Here is a 25,873-nt window from a genome sequence, read left to right as displayed (position 1 = left end):
TTAAAACAGCTCTATGTAAGAAACATGATTAAAAATTCCAAAAGGGCAAGTTGTGGACTCGAAAAGTAACTCAATATACTTGGAAATGGTTAAGATGATAAATTTTATGTTATGTGCATTTTAATCACAGTTTTTAAAAATGTTAGAGTAATTTAATATCATGGGTGAGGGGAGAGTTAAATTACATTTTTAAAATGCTCTAGCCTTTAAAATAAAAATTTTAAATGTTTCCTTAAAAAATTTCTAGACGAAAACATGTCCACATTGCTATATATAAAACAGGTAACTAACAAGGACCTACTGTATAGCACGGGGAATTCTGCTCAATACTGTAATGAGCTATATGGGAAAAGAATCTAAAAAAGAGTGGATCCACGTATGTGTGTAACTGACTCACTTTGCAGTGGATACCAACACAATGTTGAAAAGCAACTATCCTCTAATACCTGTGTGTTAGTCACTTAGTCGTGTCCGACTCTTTGTGACCCCATGGACGGCAGCCCACCAGGCTCCTCGGTCCATGGGACTCTCTCCAGGCAAGAACACTGGAGTGGGTTGCCACTTCCTTCTCCATACTCTAATATGAATTAATCTGAAAATAAAAATAAATAGAAGTTCCCAAAGGAGACAGCCCAGACCTGCCCTCCCAGTGTTAGTGCTGACCTCAGAAAGCCTGACGCTCGTCTATAAAGGGATGCTGAGGAAGCCAATTTAAAACCCCGGCTCTTGTCAAGCAGATGGTGAGGCCCTTCATGTCTCCCTTCTGGAAGTCCATCATCATTATAAGGATGTTTGTTTCACGGCACAAAAATGAAGCTGCACGGTGAGTCAGACTGGCTAGGTGGCACAAGCTTGAACACTCACTAAACACTTGCCAGGGGACAGCAATGGTGCCCTCCAGACGGAATGAAAACAGGACAGCCACTGAGTACGGACAAACCGCCAGGACTTCTCGTGTTAAAGCAGGCCTCGGTGGAGAGCATCCAGCCTGCCCTCAGATGGCAGCGACCTGGCCACCGCACCAGCTTGGGAGGGGGCAGGAGACAGGTGGGGAAACTAGCATGTCACCAGGGCTTCCGAGAGCTGGGGCAGGGGGCCAGGATCCCAGGTAGCCAGCGAGGCCAGCTTCGGTTTTCACGGGCAGCGGGGGAGTGACGTGGGTCAAACTCCTCCATACGGGACAAGCCTCCTGCTGACGAAGGTCCTTGACTCATGTGTTGCTGTACTGCTTTCTGACCAACGCTGAGAGCAAGCCTGCAGAGCTGCACCCTTACGGAGTCAGTTCTCATCCACACCGCATGGTCCAAGCAATAAAGCTGCCGGCAGAGCCTGGGATGCGGAGGTTCACTCAGCCGCCTGCATCCGTTAGAGACCCAACAGGACACTTTTTTTTTCTCTTTTAAAATTGTCTTAAAGTTTATTTCGTTTGCATCTGGTTTACCTTATTGCTGGAGCTTGCGTTCATCGGTACTTTCTGAACAAATAGCACGTTGGTGGCACAGGAAGAACGGACTGAAGGCTGAGCATCTCCATGCCTGGACAGACTTTACGGTGCCCAGAGAGGGGCATGGTCCAACCGTGTGTGCCAAGAACCGCCAGATTAAGCCCTGGGCCTGGGCTCCACTCGGCGAGTCTCAGAAACTCGTTTCTATCAGCTTGTGCAGCAGGCTCGGCCGTGGAGGACCAGGCGGGCCTCAGGCTCAGGAAAGACCAGGAAGCCAAGGGCAGGGCCAACGCAACGGGGAACCCAGGCTCTGATGGAAGCACCAGGACGGAGCTCTCAGGCCCTCACCAGCCGTCCAGCCTGTCCCAGGCTGCCGCCCGTCATCTCATGTTATTAACAGAAAACGCGCCATCACCTGCCCTCACGCTGGTCCCGCGGACCAGACTCCAAAGGGAGCTGAGGCCTCCAGGGCATTGAGTCCACTCCTGCCCCCGAGAGCGTCAGGATCTCACACGTGTGCACACGGCACTGGGGGCCACCCCAGGCTCCCGGCTGATGGGACTCAGGAGTCCGACACTAGGCCAGAAAACTCTTCTTGAAACATCCCAATGAACGCTTCGCTGCCTCACGGAGAGGCAGGCTACGACATGTGGGCTCACACACGGCTCTTTGCTTCCTCTCCTCTGAATTTACGACGTGCGGGCTATAAGAGCCACTGCGCTCATCACTACACCTCCTTTCCCTGTCCCTCCCCCCAGTTTATAAACTTCAGGGGCTACTATGATGCTTTCCAGTGCTTTCCAGGTTTCCAGACTTGATTCTTTGCTGACTGCAAGACAGGTCCTGGGCCCTCCCTCATGTCCACTTGCCAACCACCCCACCCGCCCCACTCCGTGGACTTGGATGGGCCGCTGGGGCTGAAACACCATGTGCAGAACAGCCTGAGCCTCATTCGGTGTCTTTATCAGTAAAGGGAGTGGAGAATTTTGGAGGATTCTAGGTTTGAAAAATAGTGACTGAGAAGTATATATACTTCTCACCCACTGGTGTTAAAGGCAATCACCACATTGTTGGGGGAGGGGGCCAGTGATGAAAAATCGTGAAGGTCAAGGCAACTGAGCTCTACAGTAAACCACATGAAAGGCAAATGAACAGGCGGGGCAAACACACCCTTCGGAGTGCAGTCTAAACCCTGAAACATACAGGATGTGGAGACGGCTGAAATAACCACCATATATACGTGGATTCAATAAAAAATGCAAGCCTACCGTTTAGACACACAGATGGTCAAATGTCTGGAAACACCTTATTTTTCTGCTCTTTAAACGTATTTTAACCCACATGCAAATGACAGGTCTAACAGACAAACCAAAAGCCCAATAACCAACTTGTCAAAAGTTTAAGAGCTGGGAGGAAAGAAAGAAGATGTGGCGGGTAAGAGTCTCATTACAAATTCCAAAGAGGCTTCAGACACAGACGCTTTACTGGTAGAACTCAATGTTCTTCAAACTTCACAACACCAGGGAGAACAGAACTGGCGTGCTCAAGTGAGACTCAGTGTTGGGACTGAAGTCCCAGGGGCACCTCCCAACTGCCCCCACCCGCTGGAGCAGAACGGGACGCACCCTCCCCGGTGCCTGGGATGCCCTGGCCCACAAGGGCCTCGTGCACCGAGAGGCACCGGGGGTGGGCAGCCACAGCGCTGGGGACGGTAGTTCAGCTTCAGGTCGGGGCTGAAACTCTCCACCACGGTGCTGGCTGGCCGGAAGCCCACTTGGTCCGGCACCCCCGTCCTGGGGTGCGCTCCTGCGTGGAAGCAGGCAATGCTAAATGGAGCTGCTGGGGGTGGGTGGTGGGGCTGCCAGCGGCACACCCAGTGGTGGTGGCCGAGGCCCGAGGGCCTGGCTCACTCTCTCCAGGCTGGCTCGAGCCCAACACCGCCTCCTTCCTCCAAACCCAGCATCTACAAAGCTGCAGCTTGTGCCTTTAAAGTCCGGGCACACACCTAGATGCTCCTCCCCCTTTCGGTGGGACAGAATGTCAGCAAATGTTGGAAGCCACGTGTTAAGGACAGCAGGGTCCCTGGCTTGAGCCTGTGGAATGATCATGTGAACGTCAGTCGCCCAACCTGGACCCACCACTGCAGAACTGATTCATGAGCAAGAAACTTCAGTCTTAGGGTGGCACTGAAGTTTTCGACTTCTTTGAGACAGCAGCTCATGGTACTGTTACTGAAGCACTGACAGTATCATCGGTGTTCAACCTAGATCCAGAAGACACTGACAAAAAAACACAAACAGGACTGGTTGATGGTATGTTTACCTGTCTACCCGAAGAACTCAATACAACTAGCTGGAAAAAAAACTAAGAAATAAATTCACCAAGTTGGCTAGTTTCCAAATTCTGTAAATTGATAGTTTCCAATGTGGCAACAGTCATTAAAACAGACAGTGTAAAATAATCCCATTGAAAATAGCAAAAAATAAATACATGTATAAAATATCGAATATATTTAAGATACAGTAAGGATCTATGTAAGAAACACAATCCAATGCTTAGGAACCTAAGTGAATGCTTTTCAGTCAATGAAGAGACCACCACATTTCCAGGTGGGAGGAAGCCCGACTGTGGGAAGATGTCACTTCTCCCTGAAATATACAATAACTGATACCTAATACCAACAGCCCCTGTAAGAGTTTCTTTAAACTTTGCAAATGATTCTGAAGTTCACCTGGAAGAAAACCACCTGGGAAAGGTAGAAAACTTCTAGAACCGAAGAGCGGTTATTAGGCTAGGGTGGAAACCATGTTCCTGCCAGATAAAGGCATGAAGCACAGGAGCTGCAAGGCGTGTCCCCGGCACCATGCAGACAATTAGTGGAGCACAATAAAGTCCACACGGACTCGTGTGTCCAAAGGTTTAGCTCTACGTTCACTGACCCAGCAGCTCCACCACGGGAGACGCACCTTACACAAACAGCCACAGGAACAAAGACACCTGTTAGAACCTGCTTTAGAACTGTGAAAAACCAGAAGTGAACTAGTCTAACAGTAAACGGTTTCAAGATCTTGCCATCCCTATACAGTGCCCCCTCAGTCCCTTTTTTTCTTATACACACATAGGAGACACAGCTATACATGAACTGTTCAACCTGGCTTTTTTGCCCCTCTACTTTGAGTATTTTTCACGTAACTACAAGTCCACCTCAGGCGAACGCTGCTGGCCATCACATTGTTGCATCATCCCCTACTGAGGGCGGTCATTCCCAGTGTTTCACTATTACATATATCGAAATGATGTAGAGAGTCTTAGAATTCTATTTGTGTTGTACTTTTATCAGGTTAAAACAAATATATGGTGATCACACACTACCATCTGACCATTAATCATTTGGGAATGCAAAAGATAAAGGGAGATATGACCACACTCCTACCAATATGCCCAAAACAAAAAGACTGCCATATCCTATGCTCTTAAATCAGGAGAATTAATATTGTTAAAATGGCCATCCTACCCAAAGCAATCTACAGGTTTCATGCAATTGCTATTAAGATATCCATGACATTTTTCTCACAGAACTAGAACAAATAATCCTAAAATTCACATGGAACCATAAAAGACCCTGAATTGCCAAAGCAATAGGGGAAAAAGAACAAAGCTAGAGGTTACCAGCCTCTCAAGATTTCAGGTTATACTACAAAGCTATTGTAATAAAAACAGTATGGTACGGGCACAAAAACAGACACATTGTTCCATTAATCTATGTGTCTATGATCTATGCAACCTGACTAGAGAGCACAGAAGTAAATCCATGCCTGTATGGTTAATCAATCTAAAAATACAGAGGAGGCAAGAGCATAGAATGGAAAAAAAGTCTCTTCAACAACTGATGCTGGGAAAATGGGACAGGCACATCTAAAACAATGAGAATATCACCTCACACCATATAAAAATAAACTCAAAGGGGGTTAAAGACCAAAATGGAGTAAATGTAAGACCAGAAACCATAAAACTCCTATGAAAGAACATAGGCAGAACTCATTGCAATATTTTTTCTGGATCTAAGGAAATAAAAACAAAAATAAACAAATGGGACCTAATTAAAAGATTCTGCAAAGCAAAGGAAACCGTGGACAAAACAAAAAGAAAACCTATGGAATTGGAGAAAATATTTGGAAATGATAGATTGACAAGGTGTTAACATCCAAAATATACAAAGAACTCAGACAACTCAGTATCAGAAAAAAAAAAAAAAAAACAACCCTCAATCAGAAATGGGCAGAAGACCTCAACTGATGTTTTTCCAAAGAACACACATAGGCAGCTAACAGGCACCTGGAAAGATGTTCAACATCACCAATTATTAGAGAAATGCAACCAAACAACAGTGATATCTCCTCACAACTATCAGAACGGCTATCATCAAACAGTTGGATATCAATTGTTGGAGATGGTGTGAAGAAAAGGGAACACTCATACACTGTTGGTGGGAAAGTAAACTGGTGCAGATACGATGGAAAACAGTATGGAGGTCCCTAAATTAAAACTAAAAGTAGAATGACCAGTAATGATCCAGTAATTTCTACTCCTGAATAGTCAGAAAAGATAAAAGCGTTAATTTAAAAAGAGACATGCACCCCACTGTTCGCAGCAGCACTGTCTACAGCAGCCAAGACAGAAGCAGCCGACTGCCTATCAACAGAAAAACAGATAACAAAGATGCAGCGTGTGTGCGTGTGCGCCCACATGTGCACACATACAATGCAATATTTACTAAACCATAAAAGAGAATGAAATTCTGCATCTGCAGCCATGTGGATGGACTGAGAGAACATTATGCTTAGTGAAATAAGTCAGACAGAGAGACATCATGCAATACAAATATTTTACGATATCACTTGTATGTGGAATCTAAAAAATAATACAGTGAATGTATATGCAAACAGAAAGTGAAAAGTCACTCAGTCGTGTCCGACTCTTTGCGACCCCATGGACTATACAGTCCATGGAACTGTCCAGGCCAGAATACTGGAGTGGGTAGCTTCTCCCTTCTCTGGGGGATCTTCCCAACCCAAGGATCTAACCCAGGTCTCCCACTTTGTGGGCGGATTCTTTACCAGCTGAGCCACAAGGGAAGCCCCAAACAGAAAAAGACTCACAGATATAGACAACAAACCACTGAAGGGGTTAGGGAAGGGGTGAGGGACAAATTAGGGGTATTAGATTAAGAGATACAACCTATTATGCATAAAATAGATAAGCAACAAGGATATATTATATAACATAGCACAGGGAATTATAGCCATTATTGTATAATAACTTTTAATACAGTATAACCTGCAAAAATACTGAATTCTATCCTGTACACCTGAAACTAATATAATACTATAAATCAACTATACTTCAACTTAAAAAAGAAAGACTGCCCATACCAAGTGTTGGTAAGAATATGGAAGAACTGGAGTTGTTATAACTGCTGGTGGGATGTAAAACGATATAGCCACTTCGCAAGACAATTTGGCAGTTTTTTAAAAATTAAATATTTACCTGCCTACTGGAAGCAACCCAGTGTCCATTAATAGGCAAAGGACCAAGTAAATGGTGTGTATCCATAAAACTGTACTCAGCAGTAAAAAGGAATAAACCATCAATACACAGGCCTTGGAGGACTCTCAGAAGAGTTTTGCTGAGTAAAAGACGACAGACTGTGGGGTGGGGGGAGGCGAGGCGAGGGTGAAGAAGAACATGCACTGTATAAGTCCGTTTATGTAAAATTTCAGAAAACACAAACTAGTCGAATTGTAAACGAAAGCAGCCCAGCAGTTACCTAGGGATGGGGGAAGAGAGGGGACGGAGGAGGGCTCACAGAAGGCTACGGGGAAACTTCCAGGGTGATGGATGCATGCTCGTTATCTTATGTGGTGAAGGTTCCACGTGTACACGCTCAGTTGCTCAGTCCTGCCCCACTCTTTGGGGCCCCACAGACTATAGCCTGCCAGGCTCCTCTGTCCATGAAATTTTCCAAGCAAGAAGACTGGAGTGGGTTGCCATTTCCTCCTTCAGGGGATCTTCCTGACCCAGCGATTGAACCTGGGTCTCCTGCACTGCAGGCAGATTCTTTATTGTCTGAAACACCAGAGAAGCCCCCACACTGAACTGAAGATCAGAACTCATCAATTAAGTGCTTCATAAATGTATAGCTTACTGCACAACAAAGCTATATTAAAAAAAAAAAAGAAAGAAAAGACCATTTAAAAAGATAAATAAATGGGAACGCTTGTATTTGGCTCAAACTCAAGCTTAAGTGCTGGTATTCACGTTCCAATGGTCATCCTTTTCGAAAAATAGCCCGGCTTAACTCATTTCCTTCTGTATTAGTTTGCCATAACAAAATACCACAGTCCGGGGGGCTTCAACAACGGAAGTTTATTTCTCACTGTTCTGGAGGCTGGAAGTCCACGATCAAGGTGCCAGCTGATTCGGTTCTCCTCCGGGTTTACAGAGGTGCCTTCTCATTGGGTCCTCGTGTGGAGGGAAGAGAGCTTGCTCTTCTGGGAAGGCCACGGTCCTACTGGATTAGGGCCCCACCCATATGACCTCACTGAACCTTACTTATCTCCTGAAAATGCCACCTCCTGGTACAGCCACACTGGGGGTTGTGTTGACATGAATTTGGTGGTGGGAGTGGGGCTCGGGGGGACACAATTCAGTCCTGGTTTCTTAGCTTTCCTGATATTATTTAGAACATGTAAGTGAATCACAAGCCCTTTCCCTTGTCCATATACTCCATTCTGCTGGATGAGCCTTTTCTCTTTTTTTTTTTTTCAGATGAGCGTTCATCATTAGTTTACTGGAAGAATAATTCATCTGCCCAAATCTGGACTATTTCCATCCCTTCAGAATATCTGAAGACTAGCCAGAAAAAGAAAAAAAAATCCTTTGCTCAGATGTAAAATAGAGTACCTCAGCTATAAATTACTCCAAGTGTATCAGACTCCTTTCAGCAAAGAGAAATGCTCCTTTCAGAAGGACTATGTTGTTGGCCTTACGGTGTCTGAGCGGCTCACAGCGAGGCCGCGCTCTCGACCCCGAGCAGCAACGTTCCTGCCAGTTCTCAGCTCCTCCGGGATAACCTGGGGTGGGTAGGAGTCAGTGATGTCACCTGGGCCCCGGGACATCCCCCACCAATGAAGACAGACAGAACAGTGGCGTCATCTTCATGACTAGGAATGGGAGTGCTACTAGCTGTGCCTCCTAAACCCCAGCATCGAGACCATCAGAACACTGCCAGAGACAAGCGGGCCCTCTGCTCACCACTCTCCCGCAAAGGCGCAGGATCCACTCTGAAGCATCACTAATCGCCAACATCCTCAAATGTGGTCTCTGCTCAGGAGGCCTTCTGGCTCACGTCTTTCCAGTATGACCCGGATACCCCTCTTACCTGACCCCTTCCACCCTCAAGGTCACCCCTCCAGACAACAGCACAGGTTGCTGAAGATGACTAGAACAAACGCCCTAAACAGACACCATTTCTCTACAAGACGAGGTCCTGAAGGTGAGCTCACGTGATGCAACCAGGCATCCCAGGGCTGAGGCGGGGGCTCCCGGCCCTACTTTCAGCTCATGCACTAAGCAGAGTCTGGTACAGTGGGTATCACGGGCGGCAATGCCAACTGTGTCTCAGCGGACAGAGGACAGATTGGGGAGGACTGAGAGGGCCCTCTCAGGGGGGACACATGGGGAAGCCCAACCTGGAGGGCTGACCTTCCCTAGAAGACACCCACAAACAGCCCCCACTAACTGGCTGGTGCAGAGCTGGTGAGGGGCTGTTGGGTGGACCACAAGTCATCAGGCCCATCAGTGGTCTGAAAGTGTGTTCCCCAGTGTGAGGATCTTAGGAGTGGCCTTTGGGAGGTGATGAGGTCATGAGGGTGGAGCCCTTGTGAGTGGGATTAGTGCCCTTTTATTATGAAAGAGGCCCTGCAGGGCTCCCTGCCCCCTACCATGTGAGGACAGAACCAAAGGCGGCTGACTGTGAACCGGGAAGAGGGCGCTGGCCAGATGCTGAGTCCGCCTGCACCGTGACCTTGACTCCAGCCTCCAGAACAGTGAGAAATAAATGGGTGTTGTCGATTAGCCCCTGGGCTGCGGGATGGTTACGGCAGCATCCGGAGGGGACTACAGCGGTCGGGAAGGCTGCCCTGAGAGGCCCAGAAGTTCCGGGCATGTCTTGGGTCACCACACACACAGGAGAACCGCAGATCTTCACGGTGCTCCAGGGCAGCAAGAAGAGATGAAATAAGTACCCTTCCATGAGGCACAGGACGAAAGCCATCTGAGCTTCCATGAGAAACAAGCTTTTTTAAAATGCTGATCTATGGAGACACGATCTGCACTTCATTATTACACCCTGTTACGTGCTGAACTGTGTCCCTAAAATTCATGTATCGAAGCCCTGACCCCTGGTACCTCAGAATGCAGATGTGCTGGAGACGGGGCCCTTAAAGAGGTGACCAGGGTAAAATGAGGTCATATAGGTGGTGTCCAGTATGACTGGTGGCCTCATAAGAAGGGGAGATTAGGACACATAAACCACAGGGAGGAGGACATAGTGGGAAGCGGCCAGCTGAGTCAAGGAGAGACGCCTCAGAGGAAACCAAATCTGCTGACACCCTGATCTTGGACTTCCAGCCTCCAGACCTGCAAGATGCTTCACCTGAACTAATACTGTCTAATAGAGAAGTAATTGATCAGGGCGCAGGTAAACATCAGGATCCAGGTGACCTCATCAAGTTTTCAGGCAGAAGAGGTCTCGGAGCTCATCTATCAAGAGTCAGAACAGTTCACCTGGCCTCTAAGTTCCAGCCACATTCCTCTCATCATGCCAAAGGGGCTCTGCTTTAAAAAGCAGGTACTTGCCATTAAGCAGTAAGACTTCAGAAGCTGAAACACACAACACCCAAGACCTACATCCCTTGCTATGCATGCCACCCACTTGCGGGCCAGTTTGTGGAACAGTAGGTATTGCATCAAAGCAGCCTAAAGAGGGTGGCTCACTTAGGAGCGTTACAACATTTTTTTTTTAGAGAAGTTTTACTGCTACGGTTTTTTTAAATGTACAGAGTTTAAATAAACTATCCTTCATTTCCATAATTAAATTTACAATCCAGGCTTGGTATGGTGGTTGGGTTCCTAAGGGTTCAAAATGCACTTGATTAAAATTCATCTTAAAATGATCAGTGAAAGGTGACAGCTTGAAGTCTCAGACAAACTATGAAGCAAAAATTACTCTATTCAGGTTGATACACGTAACAACTACAAAAGATAAACTTTTGCCTAACACAGAAAAAAAATATTTTTAAATGGTACTGAAAGCTTAGCAAGTTTTAGGAACGATACAATTAGAATCTGTCTGTAGTCTGACAAACTAAGTGACCTCTTGGGGCTCCGTTTTTTCTTGTCAAAGTGATGAGCCAGAGGCACTTCTGCTGTGAGACCGTGGTTTATGTTTCAGAACCTGCGATCATCTGCTTTCATTAGAACACAACCTGACCTAATTTTGCAACCTAAAGACCACGATACTGCTTCTTCTTGCATCATAAAGTTTTTTTTTTTTAGTTAACTCACTAATTTACTCACTGAATTTCTGTACCCATGCAAGAGTCCATGCAAGAAATTTGATCATCACTAAAGCCCTAAGAAAATTCTTTATTCACATCAACTCCTACTCCTTGAATGCAGTAGTTGTGAGCCTCCCAGAAATAAGTGATTGCTAAGCTGCAGGAGGCTTGCTCCCTCCAGCCCCTTCCCAAACCCTCTGCGTCCAGTAACTCCAATCCACCCGGTGCTGAAGCTGCCCCCTCCCCTCCTTCAGGCTCCCATGATCAGGCTCCCTCCCCACACTTCAGCCAGAGGTACTCCTCTCCGCGAAAAAGGCAGTGATGGGTCACCCTGCTCAAAGCCTTCCCAGGAGCTCAGTGGCACCCCTCACCGCAGGATAACGTGCCCGGGGAGGAGGGCTCCCTCTCCTCCTCATCTCCTATCACCTCTCCTTCTCCAGCCATGCCCGTCCCCTCCTGGACCTTGGACTCAGGCCCAGGCCCCAGATGGCGTCCCTGCCAGCCAGCGCGACGCATCCGGGCCTCTGCTCAAAATCTCAAATGTCACGTTATCAAAGAGCCGTCTCTGTCTGAGCGAGCGCCCCGTCCTCCTTCCTTGCTACCCACTCTCACGGTTGACCTCTCTTCTGAGCATTCAGCACCTGACATCACGTGTTTATTTGCTGTTCTGTCTGCTGCCAGCAAAGCCTTATGTTCCATGGGAGCAGGAATCGGGTGTTCAACGTCAGGCCCTTAGCACCTAAGTGTTCAGTATATACCTTGGTTCTACTGCTCTATCAGTTTGCTGGAGGGCTTCTGTAACAAAGCGCCAGCCACAGGGAGGCTTACGGCCATGGAACTGGGAGGCCAGGAGGCTGAGATCAAGGCGTCGGCAAGTGTCAGCAGGGCTGGTTCCCTCTGAGGCTGTGAGCGAGAGCCCACTCCAGGCTGCGCCACAGCTTCTGGTAATCTCGGCATTCCTTGGCTTCTATCCGCATTAGCCTGGTCTCTGCCTTCACCCTCGCAAGGCGCCTTCCCTCTCGGCATCTCTATCTGTGTCCAACTTGTCCCCTCTTACAAGGATACAGTCATGTTGGATAAGGACTTCGTTTTAACCTGGCTGTCTCTGTAAAGACTGGATCTCCAAATAAGGCCACACTCTGGGATACTGGGGGTGAGAACACATCAATTTCCAAGGACACAATTCAACCCGTAAAAGCCACTTTGCAGCCACAGGACATGGAGTGAGTTAGGTAATTTTACCAGCAAAAGGGGGCTGATCATCAGGTCTCCCTCATCTGGCTAACAAAGAAAGCAGAGGGGCATCCCTATCCTCTCTGTGAGCCACAGACTCAGATGTGAGAGGAGCCGAGGGCCCTGCTCAGGGGCTGGGCCCCCCTCTGCCACCTGCCAGCTCTGATCAGGCACAGGCTGTTTAGTCTGGGTCCGGCCTCAGGCCATGCTGTGCACCTCAACGAGGATGACCGCCAGGCCCCCTGCCCACAGTGGGCTCTCTCCGGATGTCCACTGTCATTGGCAGGGCTGCGGGGGGAACAGACAGCATCAGCCTCGTCTCCCCGACACTGAGCAAGTTTGTGCAGGGGGCAGCTCACCCTCATCAGCCCATCATGGCTGCAGAGAACAGGAAGCAGGCGTGAAGAGGACCTAAGAGTGGGGTTACACGGAACGGGGGGACGACTTTTAACAAAGAGCTGTCTTTTCAAACTCACATCCATCCCAAGACCCATGGAGGTCATACACGGACATCTGACGGATGCTCAAATGCACGCTTTCTGGTGGGAACCTGTGGTCTCCCTGCCTGGCCCGAGGGGCTGGCTGCTCCCCAGTCTATCACAGCCTTTCAGCTCCTCGAGCCCCCAACCCAGGAGAACCTGCAAGTCATACTCGACTCCTCTTTTTCCCTCGCCTTTCCCATTTGCTCTGAGGACAAAGCCTCTTGGTCATACCTCCAAAGTATATTCAGAATCCAAGCCCTTACCCGTGGGCCTCCTAACTGGTCTCCCTGCTTCTGCCTGACCCCACCCAGCAGACCAGCTGGAGATGGTTCCAGCACCTAAAAGGGAAGACAGGCCATGCCCGCTGCTGGGCAGCCACCCCCAACTCAGGGGCCACCCTCAGACGCCAGCTCCAAAGGACTGGCAAGATGAGATGCCCTCCCTACCCCTCTCCTCTGCAGCCTCTCCCCATCCCTGGCCTGCTCGGTGACAACCTCCCCAGCCTCGGACACACTAGAGCCTCTGTACTTGATCCAATGGCACCATCTCAGCTACGCTCACCAGGCACTGCCTTCTTTACCATTCCTACCACACTCATCACTCACTAACAAGGTGTATCTTTCATTCCCCATCCAGCTTCCCCACCCCACCAGAATGAGGGCAGGGTCTTGTCAGTTTTGCTCTCTGCTGCACCCTGGCACCTGCTGGCACATTCTAGGCACTCAGACGACCACTGAAAGGAATGGCTAACACCTCCAAAGCTCCTTAGAGAGAGACGCAACTGTACTCAATATCCTGCACTTAAAAGGCAGGCTACAATGATTCAACATTTTTGAAAGCTTTTCCGGCACACTGAAACAAAGCCTGTTTCATAGGATAACTCACTGCTCAAGAGCTGCATTTTTCAAGTTCATAATTTTACCTACCTCAAAATAAACATGTTCTGAGCTTGCCTGGTGGCCCAGTGGTAAAGAATCTGCCTGCCTATGCCGGAGACATCAGTGTGTCGATCCCTGCTCCGGGAAGATCTCACGTGTCTCGGAGCAACTAAGCCTGTGCGCCACAACTAGTGAGCCTGTGTTCTAGAACCCAGGAACTGCAACTACTGAGCCTGTGAGTCACAACGAGAAGCCTGCGTGCCCTAGAGCCTGTGCTCCGCAACAAGAAAAGCCACTGCTCCAAGAAGCCTGCACACTGCAACTAGAGAAGAGCTCCCGCTCACCGCAACTAAAGGAAAGCCGGTGCAGCAAGGAAGACCCAGCACAGCCAAAAGCACATACATATGTGTGTGCGTGTTCCTAAATGAATGGGAAAATACTCTGTGTTCATGGATTAGAAGACACTATTGTGCACATGGCAATACTCCTCAAAGCAAGATACAGAGTCAGTGCGATCCCTGTCAAAATCCCACTTGGCTTTTCTGCAGAAATTGACAAGCTGATCCTAAAATTCATACAGAATGCCAAGGAATCCAGAACAACTCTGAAAAAGAACAACAAAGTTCAAGGACTCTTACCTCCCCATTTCAAAACTTACTACAAAACTACAATAAACAAAATGGCATAAGGATAAACATATAGACCAATAGAAAAAAAGGAAAGTCCAGAATTAAACATCTCTCTATAGATAACTGGCTTTCAAAAAGGATTCCAAGACCCTTCAAAAGAACAGTCTCTTCAATAGATGGCTTTCCACATGTAAAACAACTAGATTTCCACATGAGAAGGGATGAAGTTGGAGCCTCCTCAAGCCATGAACAAAAATTAACTTGGTCAGCATGACTATCACCAAAGAGTATACAAACAATAAATGCTGGAAACGGTGTGGAAAAAAGGGAATCCTCCTACACTGTTGGTGGGAATGTAAATTGGTGCAGCCACTATGGAGAACAGTATAGAGGTTCCTTAAACTAAAAACAAACTACCATATGATCCAGCAATCTCATTCCTGGGCATAAATCCAGAGACAAACATAATTTGAAAAGAAACACGCACCCCGATGCTTACTGCAGCACTATTTACAACAGCCAAGACATGGAAGCAACCTAGCTGTCCATCAACAGATGAATGGATAGAGATAATGAGGTACAAGTGTACGATGGAGTGTTACTCAGCCGTGAGAGAATGAGCTAATGCCATCTGCAGCAGCATGGACGGACCTGGAGCTTATCATACTAACTGAGGCATATAAAAGACAAGCATCACATGATACCACTTATAGGTGGAATCTAAAAAATAATACAAATGAATTCATTTACAAAACAGAAACAGACTCACAGATTTCACAATCAAAGATATGGTTACTAAAAGGGAAAGGTAGGGGGAAAATAAATTAGGATAGGGATTAACACATACATGCTACTATACAGATACTAAATAGATGATGAACAAGGACCTACTATATGGCACAAGAAACTCTACTCAATAATCTGTAATAACCTACATGGGGAAAGAACCTGAAAAAGAATGGAATACATATATGTATAATGGACACACTTTGCTGTACACCTGAAACGAATATTGTAAGTCGACTGTACTCTGATATAAAATAAAAAATTAGATTTAAAGAAAAAACATATTTCCAGAACATTAGAATGCTTGCACATGCCCCAAACCTACACTCCTTCCATCTGAGACATTTAATGTCTCTGGTTATATACAATAATATGGTCAATGTGTTTATCATGTACTTTTAAATTGCATTTATCACGTATTTATTTCATATCATGTATTTATCATATTGTTTGCATTTCCCAACCATAGATTGTTTAATTTTGAATGTCTGAATTGCATGTGTGCTATGAAGTAATTTTATTCTTACTACTACACACTCAATATTCATCTATGAAAAACAACAACTGCAAAAAACACAAATTAACTGAAAGTAAATCAAAGATCTAATTGCAAAAACAAAAACTAAAAACTCTTAGAAGAAGAAAACACAGGGGTAAATCTTCGCGATCGTGGAATTGGCAACGGTTTCTTAGATATGCACCAAGAGCACAGGCAACAAGAGGAAAAACGAATGAGACTTCATCAAAACTTTAAAATTCTGTGCCTCAAAAGACACGATCAAAACCTAAAATGACAGCCTAAAGAATGGGGGAAAAAAACCATCTGCAAATCAAAATCCTGTAAGGGACCAGAATCCGGAATGTAAAAAGAAACTCTTACAAATCACAACAAAAAGACAAATAGCATAGTTAAAAAAATAAACAAAATACTTGAATAGAAATTTCTCCAAGAAGGATATACAAATGGCCTACAAGCAAGTGAAAAGATACTCAAAATTTTAGTCATTAGGGGGATGCAAATCAAAACCCTAAGATATGTAAGATATACCGCTTCACACCCACTAAATTGGCTACTGTCAAAAAAGAAAACCACCCTGAAAACTGAGAATGAGAAGAAATTGGAGCCCTAATACGTAGCTGGTGGGTATGTGAAACGGGGTAGCTACTGAGGAAAACATCTCGATGGTTCCTCAATAACTTCAATATAGAGTGACCACGTGACTAATCCCACTCCTAGGTATACTCCTGAGAGAAATGAAGACAGGTGTTCAAACAAAAACTTGTACACAAATATTCATACGGGACTACTCAGAAGAGCCAATTGAAGAATGGCTACACAAAACGTGGTCTGTTCATACCCTGGAACATTATTCAGCCATAAAACTTAATGAAGTACTGATACAGGCTACAACGTGGATGGACCTTGGAAACACGCTAAGTGAAAGAAGCCAGACACAAAAGTGCCACGTCATCGTACGATTCCTTTTATATGAAATATCCACAGATACAGAAAGTAGACTAGTGACTACCAGGGCCTGAGTAAAGACAGAAATGGGGAGGGTTTCCCTTGGGGTGGTGAAAATGTCTGGGAAGTAGACAGTGGTGACGGTCGTACAGCATCATGAACGCGCTAAAAGCCACGTATTTTAAGATGGTTGGTCGGGGCTTGGTGGCTCAGCGGTAAAGAGTCCACTGCCAAGGCAGGAGACACAGGTTCGATCCCTGGTCTGGGAAGATCCCACACGCCACAGAGCAACTAAGCCTGTGCGCCACAACTCCTGAGGCTGTGCTCTAGAGCCCGGGCGCCACAATTACTGAAACCCTTGGGTCCTAGAGCCCGTGTTCTGCAACAAGAGAAGCCACCGCCGTCAGGGGCCTGTGCAACTAGAGTAGCCCCTGCTCGCCATGACTAGAGAAACGCTCACCCAGCAACAAACACCCAGCACAAACAACAAAAATAAAAAGGTAAAAAAAAAAAAGTAAAATTTATGTTGCATGAATTTTAACTCAACAGAAAGCAGTAAGCACGTCCCCCTCTCCCCAAAAGTATGGTATTATTAGATTCCAGGAGAGTCAAGTACTAAAATAGTCAAATATGTGGAAGAGCTGGAATATGTCCAAGTCCCACTCCAGGGCATCTCGCTTTCCCCTAAAAAAGCAGCTTACCTCTGTGATTACCTTACCACAGTGATTACCTTCAGCCAGAAAAGTCCTAAGTCAGAGCTCTGCCACCAAAGCATTCTCAAGCTCTTATTTGCTGTTTTATTATATGTCTCCATCCCAGCCCTGGGGATTCAGACAATAAAGAATCTGCCTGCGATACAGAAGATGAGGGTTCGATCTCTGTGTTGGAAAGATTCCCTAAAGAAAGGATTGGCAACCACTCCAGTATTCCCGGGGAATTCCATGGACAGAGGAGCCTGGTGGGCTGCATTTCATGGGGTCACAAAAAGTCAGACACAACTGAGTGACTTACACTACCACTTTCCTCCCAGCCAGCACCAGCCATGGGGTTCACATGTTGTAAATACACTTTGCAGAGACTGCACAGCTTCCTGGGCACTACCTGCAATAACCGCCCATCTCCTCTCTGCCATCTGTGGGTGCTGATAGCTGCTTTTGGGCGGTTGGTGCTGGACAGCTGCCCAGGTGCCGCCCCTGTGGTCAGGCTGCCCACCTTCTCTCCCCGACCCCTTGAAGCAGCAAATGGACAAATTCTCTCTAGCGAGGTTTGTTCAAGCCCCCCTGGTATGTCTGAGCTGGGGAGTGGGGACCACCCCCCACAGACTCAGCTAGCCACCTCCCAGCTCCCATACGTCAAAGTCAGGTGTCACACCCAGGAGCCCAGGTAACCAGCAACAGAACTGGGCACAGCCTCTCTGAGCCCGGGTTATCATCTTCCTAAAGGTCACAGTAATCACCCTCCTTCTGGGCAGGACGGAAATAAACAAAGGCACACGAGGTCAAGCCCACAAGTGATCAGTTTTGGTCTTCTTAGACCCAACCCACTTTCCCTTGTCCAAACACACACACCCAATTTCTGGGCAGATTTCCATAACTGCTTCATCCTTTACTCTTCTAGGAGTTACCAGTTAGCAGTAAAATGGTGGAAAAGATTAGAGAAGAAAAAAAAAAAGCCATAAAAATCCTGAGCAGTACAGGAAGGACAATTTTGGATCATTTATAAATTTATCTTGTTTAAACCTAAATATTGTTGAGGAAAAAAAGTGTTCAGCTGTTCTATGGACTCTATCCACACTATACTGCGTGCTCAGAAAGAAAGGGCTGGAAGAGGAGGTTCATACACAGATAGGTTAATAGCAGGTGTAACTCGGGTGACAAATTAGCGGCGGTTCTTCTTATCTGATGGCTGTAATCAGCATGCAGTATAATATTAAAAAGACAAGTCCTTGAAACAATAAAAGGACAGCTGTGTGCCCGCCCCCTGCCCCCACAGTGCAAACACTCCCAGCCCCACATACCTTGTTGAGCTTCCCCAAGGAAGATATGAGATCCGCCCATTCACTCGAGGACTCGAAATTTCTTAATGCCTTTTCAATCACGGAAGAGTAATTTCTGTATCTGTAATCACTCAACAGCTCCTGCTCCTCTGGATCCATCTTACATTCTCGCAGCAGAAAAGGTATCTAAGAGGGAATCGGAGGGAAAACAGATGCGACAGCTCTTCGAGGATGAAGTGTCCCCAGCCCACTGCCCCGGAGGCCACGTGGCCACAAACACTCTTGTGCCCAGACGGGCTGGGCGATCCAACTCAAATATTTAGCAAGGCTGCCGAGCCAGGCACTGGGGGACATAAAAGATAAATGGTTCTGGCCCTCCTGGACTCTGAGGGAGACAAATGGATGAAGCTGAAAGAAGGAACACACTAGGGTTCCACTTAATGGAGGAAGTGAACTCTAGGAGAGAAACTCACAAAGTAGCTAACTGCATGTTGTTGCCAACTGCTAATTCTGAATGCACGTGGTTCCTGCCAGCATGGGGCATCTACTAGCCCTAAGGAAAAGCAGATCTATGGTCCTAACTGAACAGTTGGTTTAGCACCCAATCCTTTACAGCTAGACTCCAAGAGAGGACTGTAAGTATTCTATAAGAAAATCAGTTGGGGGGGGGGGGGAGTTAAAAAGCTGAAGGATCTAATTGTGAAGTGTCTGACAGCAGTGGTGTCAGAAATCCACATGACTGTTCATTTGCGTGTGGGTGTGCTCAGTCATTGTCTGACTCCCCATGGACTGTAGCCCACCAGGCTCCCTTGTCTGTGGGGTTTTCCAGGCAAGAAAACTGCAGCAGGGTCTTGGTGCAGGAGATCTTTCCCGACCCAGGGATCAAACACATCTCCCGCATTGCAGGTGGATTCTTTACCACTGCACCGCCTGGGAAGCCTTGCCTGTTTATTTTCCAAGTACCCGTTACCTGCCTGGCCCCCAACAGGGTACTGCCCCCACGGTGCTAAGTCTCCAGGCGAGGAGTCTGGATGGAGGTATGTTACACCAGGGCCCAGGTGGCTGCCATTTTCTTTCGGCCCGTGTATATTCTTTTTCTCCCCTGTGGCTAGATGCATTCATTATACATGAACCACTGCAGCTACTGCAAAGTCTGAGGCAGCGGTGGTAGGCTGGACTCCTCTGGCCTTTTGCCTTCCACCTTTCCCCTATTTTATGCCTCAAAACAAAGGTTTGATGTTGGAGCTGAAGCCTCACCTTGAAACCCAGGGGAAAGAGCCATCTTTAGGGCATGACTTCCATGCATTAAGTGGAAGGAAGGCGCCACACCAACCTTGGACACTCTGCCCCTGGACTTACTGCTTTCTGTATGTTAAGAGTTGAGTTTAAGCTGTTAAATCAAATGTTCTGTTACTCACAGCTAAACATGATCCTGACTGATTTATGAGCCTACGTGGTATCTCTCTAGCTCACGCTCTGAAAGGAGAGAGAAGCATGGAGTAATGGTGACATGAGTAAATTCCCCCGAGGTAGCGTCCGTTTGCTAACCAAACTGCATGTCATCAATCAGATAAAAAAGCAAATATTACTTCACGGAAGAAACTGAGCTGCAGGAACAATGTGATTTTTAAGCCTCAGTTTTTTGTTTCATGGCTATGGGGAAGTTTTAAGACCCTCCAGGTCTCCTCTTCGCTTTCTGATTGCTCCGGGCCCCCTGTGATCTTCTTAAGGCCAACACAACTGACTTTCAAATCAGCAACGCCAGTGGACTCTGCTTCCTCATTCCCCTCCCAGGAGGACGGTGCGGCAGGCCACTTCCTCCTTCTGCAGACAGCCTCCCACCAGCCCACACTCCTCTGGGCCATCCGCCCTGTGCTGGCTCCCACCCACCTCTCTGCAGGCCCACCCTCATCTACACGCCTGCCAGATGCTGGCATTCCCAGGCAACATGCTTGGACCCCTCTTGCCCTCTCTCTCTCCCCTCAATGATCTATTCCTTTAAGTAATTAATACCAGCTTCATGTTCATGACTCACAGGTTTATAGCCCTCCAAACCTCCCCCTCGAAGACCGAAATTCATGCCAATGCTTCCTTGACTTCTTTCTCTACACATCTGAAACTTAGTGCGTCAAAACTAGACTCTGGAGTGTCCATCAACAGCATGAGGTGTGGCCATATGATGGCACGCTCCTCAGTGATGAGAAAAAACAAAGTGCTGAACATGTCACATGTGGATGGACCTGGAAGATACAAGCTTAGTGGAAGAAGCCGGTCATAAAAGGCCACATATCGTATGATTCCATTTATATGAAATGCCCAGAACAGGCCAGTCTGTAGAGATGGCAAGTGGATGTGTTAGTGGTTGCTTAGGGTGGGGAGTAGGAACAGGGAGTAACTGCAAATGAGCACAAGGGATCTTTTTTACTGGGGGGGGGGGGGGGGGGCGGATGAGTAATGGAAATGTGCTGAAAACTGGGTTATGGCCATGGCTGCATATCTCTGTAAGTTTACCAAAAATCACTGAATGATATACTGTAAGAATTTCATGGTCTGTAAATTATAACTCAACAACACTGTTTTTAAAAAACCCTCCACTCCTTTTTTCTTTTCCAGTAAGTTTACTATAGAATATTGACTATAGTTCCCCATGCTATACAGTAGGACTTTGCTGTTATCCATTCTATATACAATAGTTCACATCTGCTAACCCCAAACTCCCAACCGTCCCTCCCCCTCCTCCCCTCTCTCTCAGCAACCACAAATCTGTTCTCTATGTTTGTCTGTTTCCGTTTTATACTTAAGTTCATTCGTGTCCCATTTTAGACTCCATACAGAAGTGATATCATACGATATTTGTCCTTCCCTGTCTAACTTACTTCACTTAGTATGATAATCCCCAGTTGCATCCATGTTGCTGCAAATGGTATTATTTCATTTGTTTTTTACGGCTGAGCAGTATCCTACTGTGTATATACACCTTATCTTCCTTATCCATTTATCGGTCGGTGGGCATTAAGTTGCTTGTGTAAAAAATCCCTCCACTCTTGGAGGGGATACGTGCACACTTTCGACTGACTCAATCGTTGGGCACGGCAGAAACCAACACAACACTGCAAAGCAATTATTCTCCAATTAAAAATAAACTTAAAAAAAAAAAAAAAGCCCTCCGCTCTTAGAGGGGTATATGTACACTCGACTGACTCAATCGTTGTACAGCAGAAACCAACACAGCATTGTAAAGCAATTATCCTCCAATTAAACGTAAATAAACTTAAAAAACAAATAAACTAAAAAAAAAAGCCCTCCGCTCTTGATTCTACCTGCAGAGCACATTCCCTCTCCGGTCTTCCTTTCCTCAGAAAGTGGCCCCTCCACCTATGAGACTTCTGACGTCGTCCTGAACTCTTCCTTCTCTTTACCAGCCACACTGAGCCCAAGTCCTGTTGGCTCATCTTCCGAGACACCCGTGGATTCTCCACTGAGTGAGTCATCTCTCTCCTGCAAGCTTGCAGAAGCCTCCTAAGGCTTCTCCTTCAGACTCTTGTCCCTCTGCTCCTGTGCGTACTTTCACACAGCGCTCCAAGTCCTCTTAAAACATAAAGCACTTCCGCACCATGTTTAAACTCTTCCCATTAGGCTTCCCTGGTGGCTCAGAGGGTAAAGCGGCTGCCTGCAACGCAGGAGACCCAGGTTCAATCCCTGGGATGGGAAGATCCTCTGGAGAAGGAAATGGCAACCCACTCCAGTACTCCTGCCTAGAAAATCCCATGGACGGAGGAGCCTGGTAGGCTACAGTTCATGGGGTTGCAAAGAGTTGAGCGATTTCACTTCACTGAGTCTATATATTATATATAGTAAGCCCTCACTCCCTTCATGCCCAGCCCACTTCTGGGCCTGCAAGGCTCTACCTGCCTCTCTCCGTGCAGCACTCTGCTTGTCCTAATTCATCCTTCCACAGGGCTTTTGCACATGCTGGACCTCCCTGCAAAAATACACTGCACTACGCATAGGTACACAATAGGATTGTTCGCTCATTCCTGGAAAGGCTTGCCTTTTTTTTGAAATAATATTTCATAGTTTTTGAAAATAAGGATGGTAATGAGAGATGTAGTTTGTTTTGCTGAGTAAAGACATAAGAATTCAGTACATCACAATGGTCTAAGTGCTTTTTTTTTTAATTCCAGGAGATTTATAAGTCTGATATCCCATATTTCTGAACCACTGTAAATACTCCATGCAGTCTGTTCACTCTATTAGGTGTCAAAGCACTGGGGAAAGAAACAAGAACAAGGCAGGGTTCGACTCTCACAGTTCAGAGCCTAATAAAAGAGAAATACCTAAACACGTAATTTCAATTTAACGTGGCATGGAACTTCCCTGGCAGTCCAGTAATTAAGACTCCTTGATGCCAATGCAGGCAGCATGGGTTCCATCCCTGGTTGGGGAACAAAGAGCCCACATGCCTCAAGGCACTGTCAAAAAACTGAAAATACAATAAAAACTAAAGAATACATTTTTAAAAATTAATGTGCACACAGAGTGATGGAGGGTAGGCTGATGTATTAGAGTGATGCTGGCAAGAAAGGCAGAGGGACCCCAACGAACAGCAGAGAAGTCCTCAAAGTCCACAGGTGTGGGCGCTTGCTAGCAGGAAGAGAGCCTTGTCAGTGACAGCATGTGTGTTTAGGAGGTGGGATAGCCAAGGGGCACCACTGCTCATGGGAAGCAAGGTGTGAGCCCAGTAAAAGCGGGTAACTAGAACAGTTCAATGTTATGGTTGGTTATCAGAAGAAAGCCTCCTTGATGTCACTAACAGCACAGGTGAGAAGTTTGGAAACAAGCAAGCTCTTTTATTTCAAAATATGGGGCACCTGATGCTATGCTCATAAGCAAGACTCCTGGGTGGGCTTGGTAAACCCATCATTTCTGCATGTATTTCTCTCACGCCACACACAAGAGTCCTAAGAGAAGGGTATCATCAGCTTCCAGATGAGTATGTTGGGACTGAGGCCTTCCAAAAAAGGTGCCAGGGTCCCAAGGCAAGCAACTGGCAGAATCAGGATTCCAGTTCAGGCCAGCCAGGTGCCACAGAGCCTCGGCCATATTACGCCACAGGTAAAACTCAAGAGTGCAACCTTCATAGAGCCCTCCTGAAATTCTGCAATCTCCTCCGGATACCTTTTCTGTGAGAGACTCAATAACTCAGTAAGACTGAGTATGACAGCCTAGTAACAATTACACCCAAAGGAGCAGTCCTATAAACAAGCACATGGGGCCAGATGAATCCACCGGAAAAAAAATAGAAAACTCTCAGCTGGGAATCTCTCACCGTAACCACGCTTAATTTCTTAGAAAAGCAAGCTGAAGTGAAAAATCAACCAACTAGATCTAAAAGAAGTTAGTTTTAGAGATTTTGACATGAAAGGCCTGTTTCTGAGCTGAAAACACCAAACTAAAAGAAAATGTCAAAAAGTCACACGTCTCACAAGAGAGACCTACTTATCGATAAATAATGATCCTGTCACAGCACAGAAAAAAACACTCATCTGCAAGCGGTTTAATCGACTCTAGGCCACACATGATTTTGAATGGGGTCTTTCAGAGTGGCAATCAGATTGTAGTGGAAAAACGTGAGGCGTACAATGGGAGCCAGCTTTGGCGGGGAAAAGGCGCCTCCACTTTCTTACCAAAAAAAAATCCTACTAGGGTTCTCCCGAGGGTAGGGCAGCTGTCCCAGATCAGGGGAAACACCTGAGGGTAACAGCCTCCGTAAGCAGGGCACAGAGATGCTTTAAGGACCGTTCAGGGCATCAGCAGCCGGCGGCGAGACTGCAAAACGACGCAGGCGGGCCAAGCGCGCACTGCGGCTCAGATTCCCTTCTCCAGAGGACAGTCTGGAAGGCTTGGGGTGGTGGCGGGGGCTGGTCTTTCCACGGGGAAAACCTTCATCTCACCAAAGATTTCAATTCCTAGCCCAGCTTCCCGAGTAGGACTAGGAGCAAAAACAAAGCCGCGCGCGGCTCCAACATCCGCCGGCCGGCTGGCGTGCCGTGACCCACCTGACCTCCACCTGCTGGAGGAGAAGGCCGCGCGCGCGAGCCGGACCTGCCTGCCTTCGCCCCCGGGAGCCGGGGGAACCTGGGGGTGGGGGTGGGGGGCCCGGCTCGGCCTGGCGGGCGGCCCCTGGTGGGGCTCGGGGGGTCCCGGCCCGGCGCCCCCACGCCCACTGGCGGGGGCTCGTTAGGGCCGCCCCCGCGCTGCTGCAGTGCACGCTCCGCCGAGCCACCTGCATGCAGCCCAGGCGCGCCCCCGAGGCGCCGCCCGAACCCCTGGGCACCGGGCGAGGACGCCCCCGCCGCTCGCGGGCCCGCGGGAGGAGACGCCGCCCGGCTCCCTCGGCTTCCGTGCGGCAGACAAGCGCGCGGGCCCCACTTACCGGCGGCGGCGGCGGCTTTTTCCGCGGCGGGCGCGCCCACGAGAGAGGCGCGGAGGAGCCGGCCTGGACGCCACGGGTCGAGCAGGTCCGCCGGGACCACAGAAGAAACGCCACGCCCGAGCCCCAGAGGCAGCGGCTCCGGGATACTGGGGCCGGCCGGGAGGCGGGTCTTCGGCGGCGCCTGGGGAGGGCGTGGCCAAGGGCGGGTCCTCGACGGGGCGTGTCCAGGGGCGGGTCCTCGACGCGAAGGGGTGGGGCTACGGGCGGAGATTTTCTGAGGACGGGACGGGGCCAGCGTCGGGAGGTGGAGCCCTCGAGGCGTGTGGGCGGGGCCAAGGGAAGAGCCCTTGGCGCGTGAGGGCAGGGCCGAAGGCGTGTCCTCGACGCTGGGGGCGGGACTGAAGGGCGGTCCCTGGGCTCGTAGGCGGGGCCATAAGGCGGTCCCGGTGGGCGGGGCGGGCTCAGGGAGGCGGGTCCTCTGCGCGCTGGGGCGGTGCCTGAGCCCCGGCCTGGCAAGCCCAGCGTTTCCACCCGGTCTTCCGTAGGGTCAGGGAATCAGCCGGGACCAGGTGGGGCTTGGAGTGACAGGCAAGGAGAAACCGTTGCACCCGAGACTGGTGGGGGTCCGTGGCACCTGGCCAACCGGACCACACCCCAGAGCCTCGGGGAGGAAGCGGACCAAATCCTTCCATACATGCTCGGACCACAGGAGGTTTGGGGGACCCTGGCTAAAGTGCCCACCCCAGCCCACAGGGTTCACTTTTCCCATCCTTGGCATCAGAGGAGGTGAGGAAGATAATTCCTACAATGAGCTTCTTTAGCCCTGGCTCAGGAAGGAGACCTCACATCAAGCCTAAAGGGCATTAATATTTTCGGATGAACCCCTAACTGCTTTCAGGGGCCT

The 25,873-nt window shown here is 48.1% G+C and overlaps 1 protein-coding gene across 12 annotated transcripts in view; it reads right to left on the bottom strand.

Moving 5' to 3' along the window:
* The window catches only part of DOP1B (DOP1 leucine zipper like protein B), a 130,175-nt gene extending 105,058 nt beyond the window's left edge, over positions 1 to 25,117 (bottom strand). For all 12 annotated transcript variants that reach the window (XR_006057540.2, XR_006057542.1, XR_006057541.2 and 9 more), the window contains exons 1-2: positions 24,970 to 25,117; positions 18,555 to 18,719 (exon numbers count right to left, since the gene is read on the bottom strand). Coding sequence is in view for 7 of the 12 variants with exons in the window: in XM_042238307.1 (XP_042094241.1) it covers positions 18,555 to 18,692 (138 nt within the window). In the remaining 5 variants the exon portion in view is untranslated. The remainder of the gene's footprint in view (positions 1 to 18,554; positions 18,720 to 24,969) is intronic.
* Positions 25,118 to 25,873: the final 756 nt, after the last annotated feature.

Source organism: Ovis aries, chromosome 1 (genome assembly GCF_016772045.2).
Source record: "Ovis aries strain OAR_USU_Benz2616 breed Rambouillet chromosome 1, ARS-UI_Ramb_v3.0, whole genome shotgun sequence".
Classification (NCBI taxonomy): Eukaryota; Metazoa; Chordata; class Mammalia; order Artiodactyla; family Bovidae; genus Ovis; species Ovis aries.
Note: the sequence above shows the minus strand (reverse complement) of the source record. Positions and strands in the feature narration are given on the sequence as shown.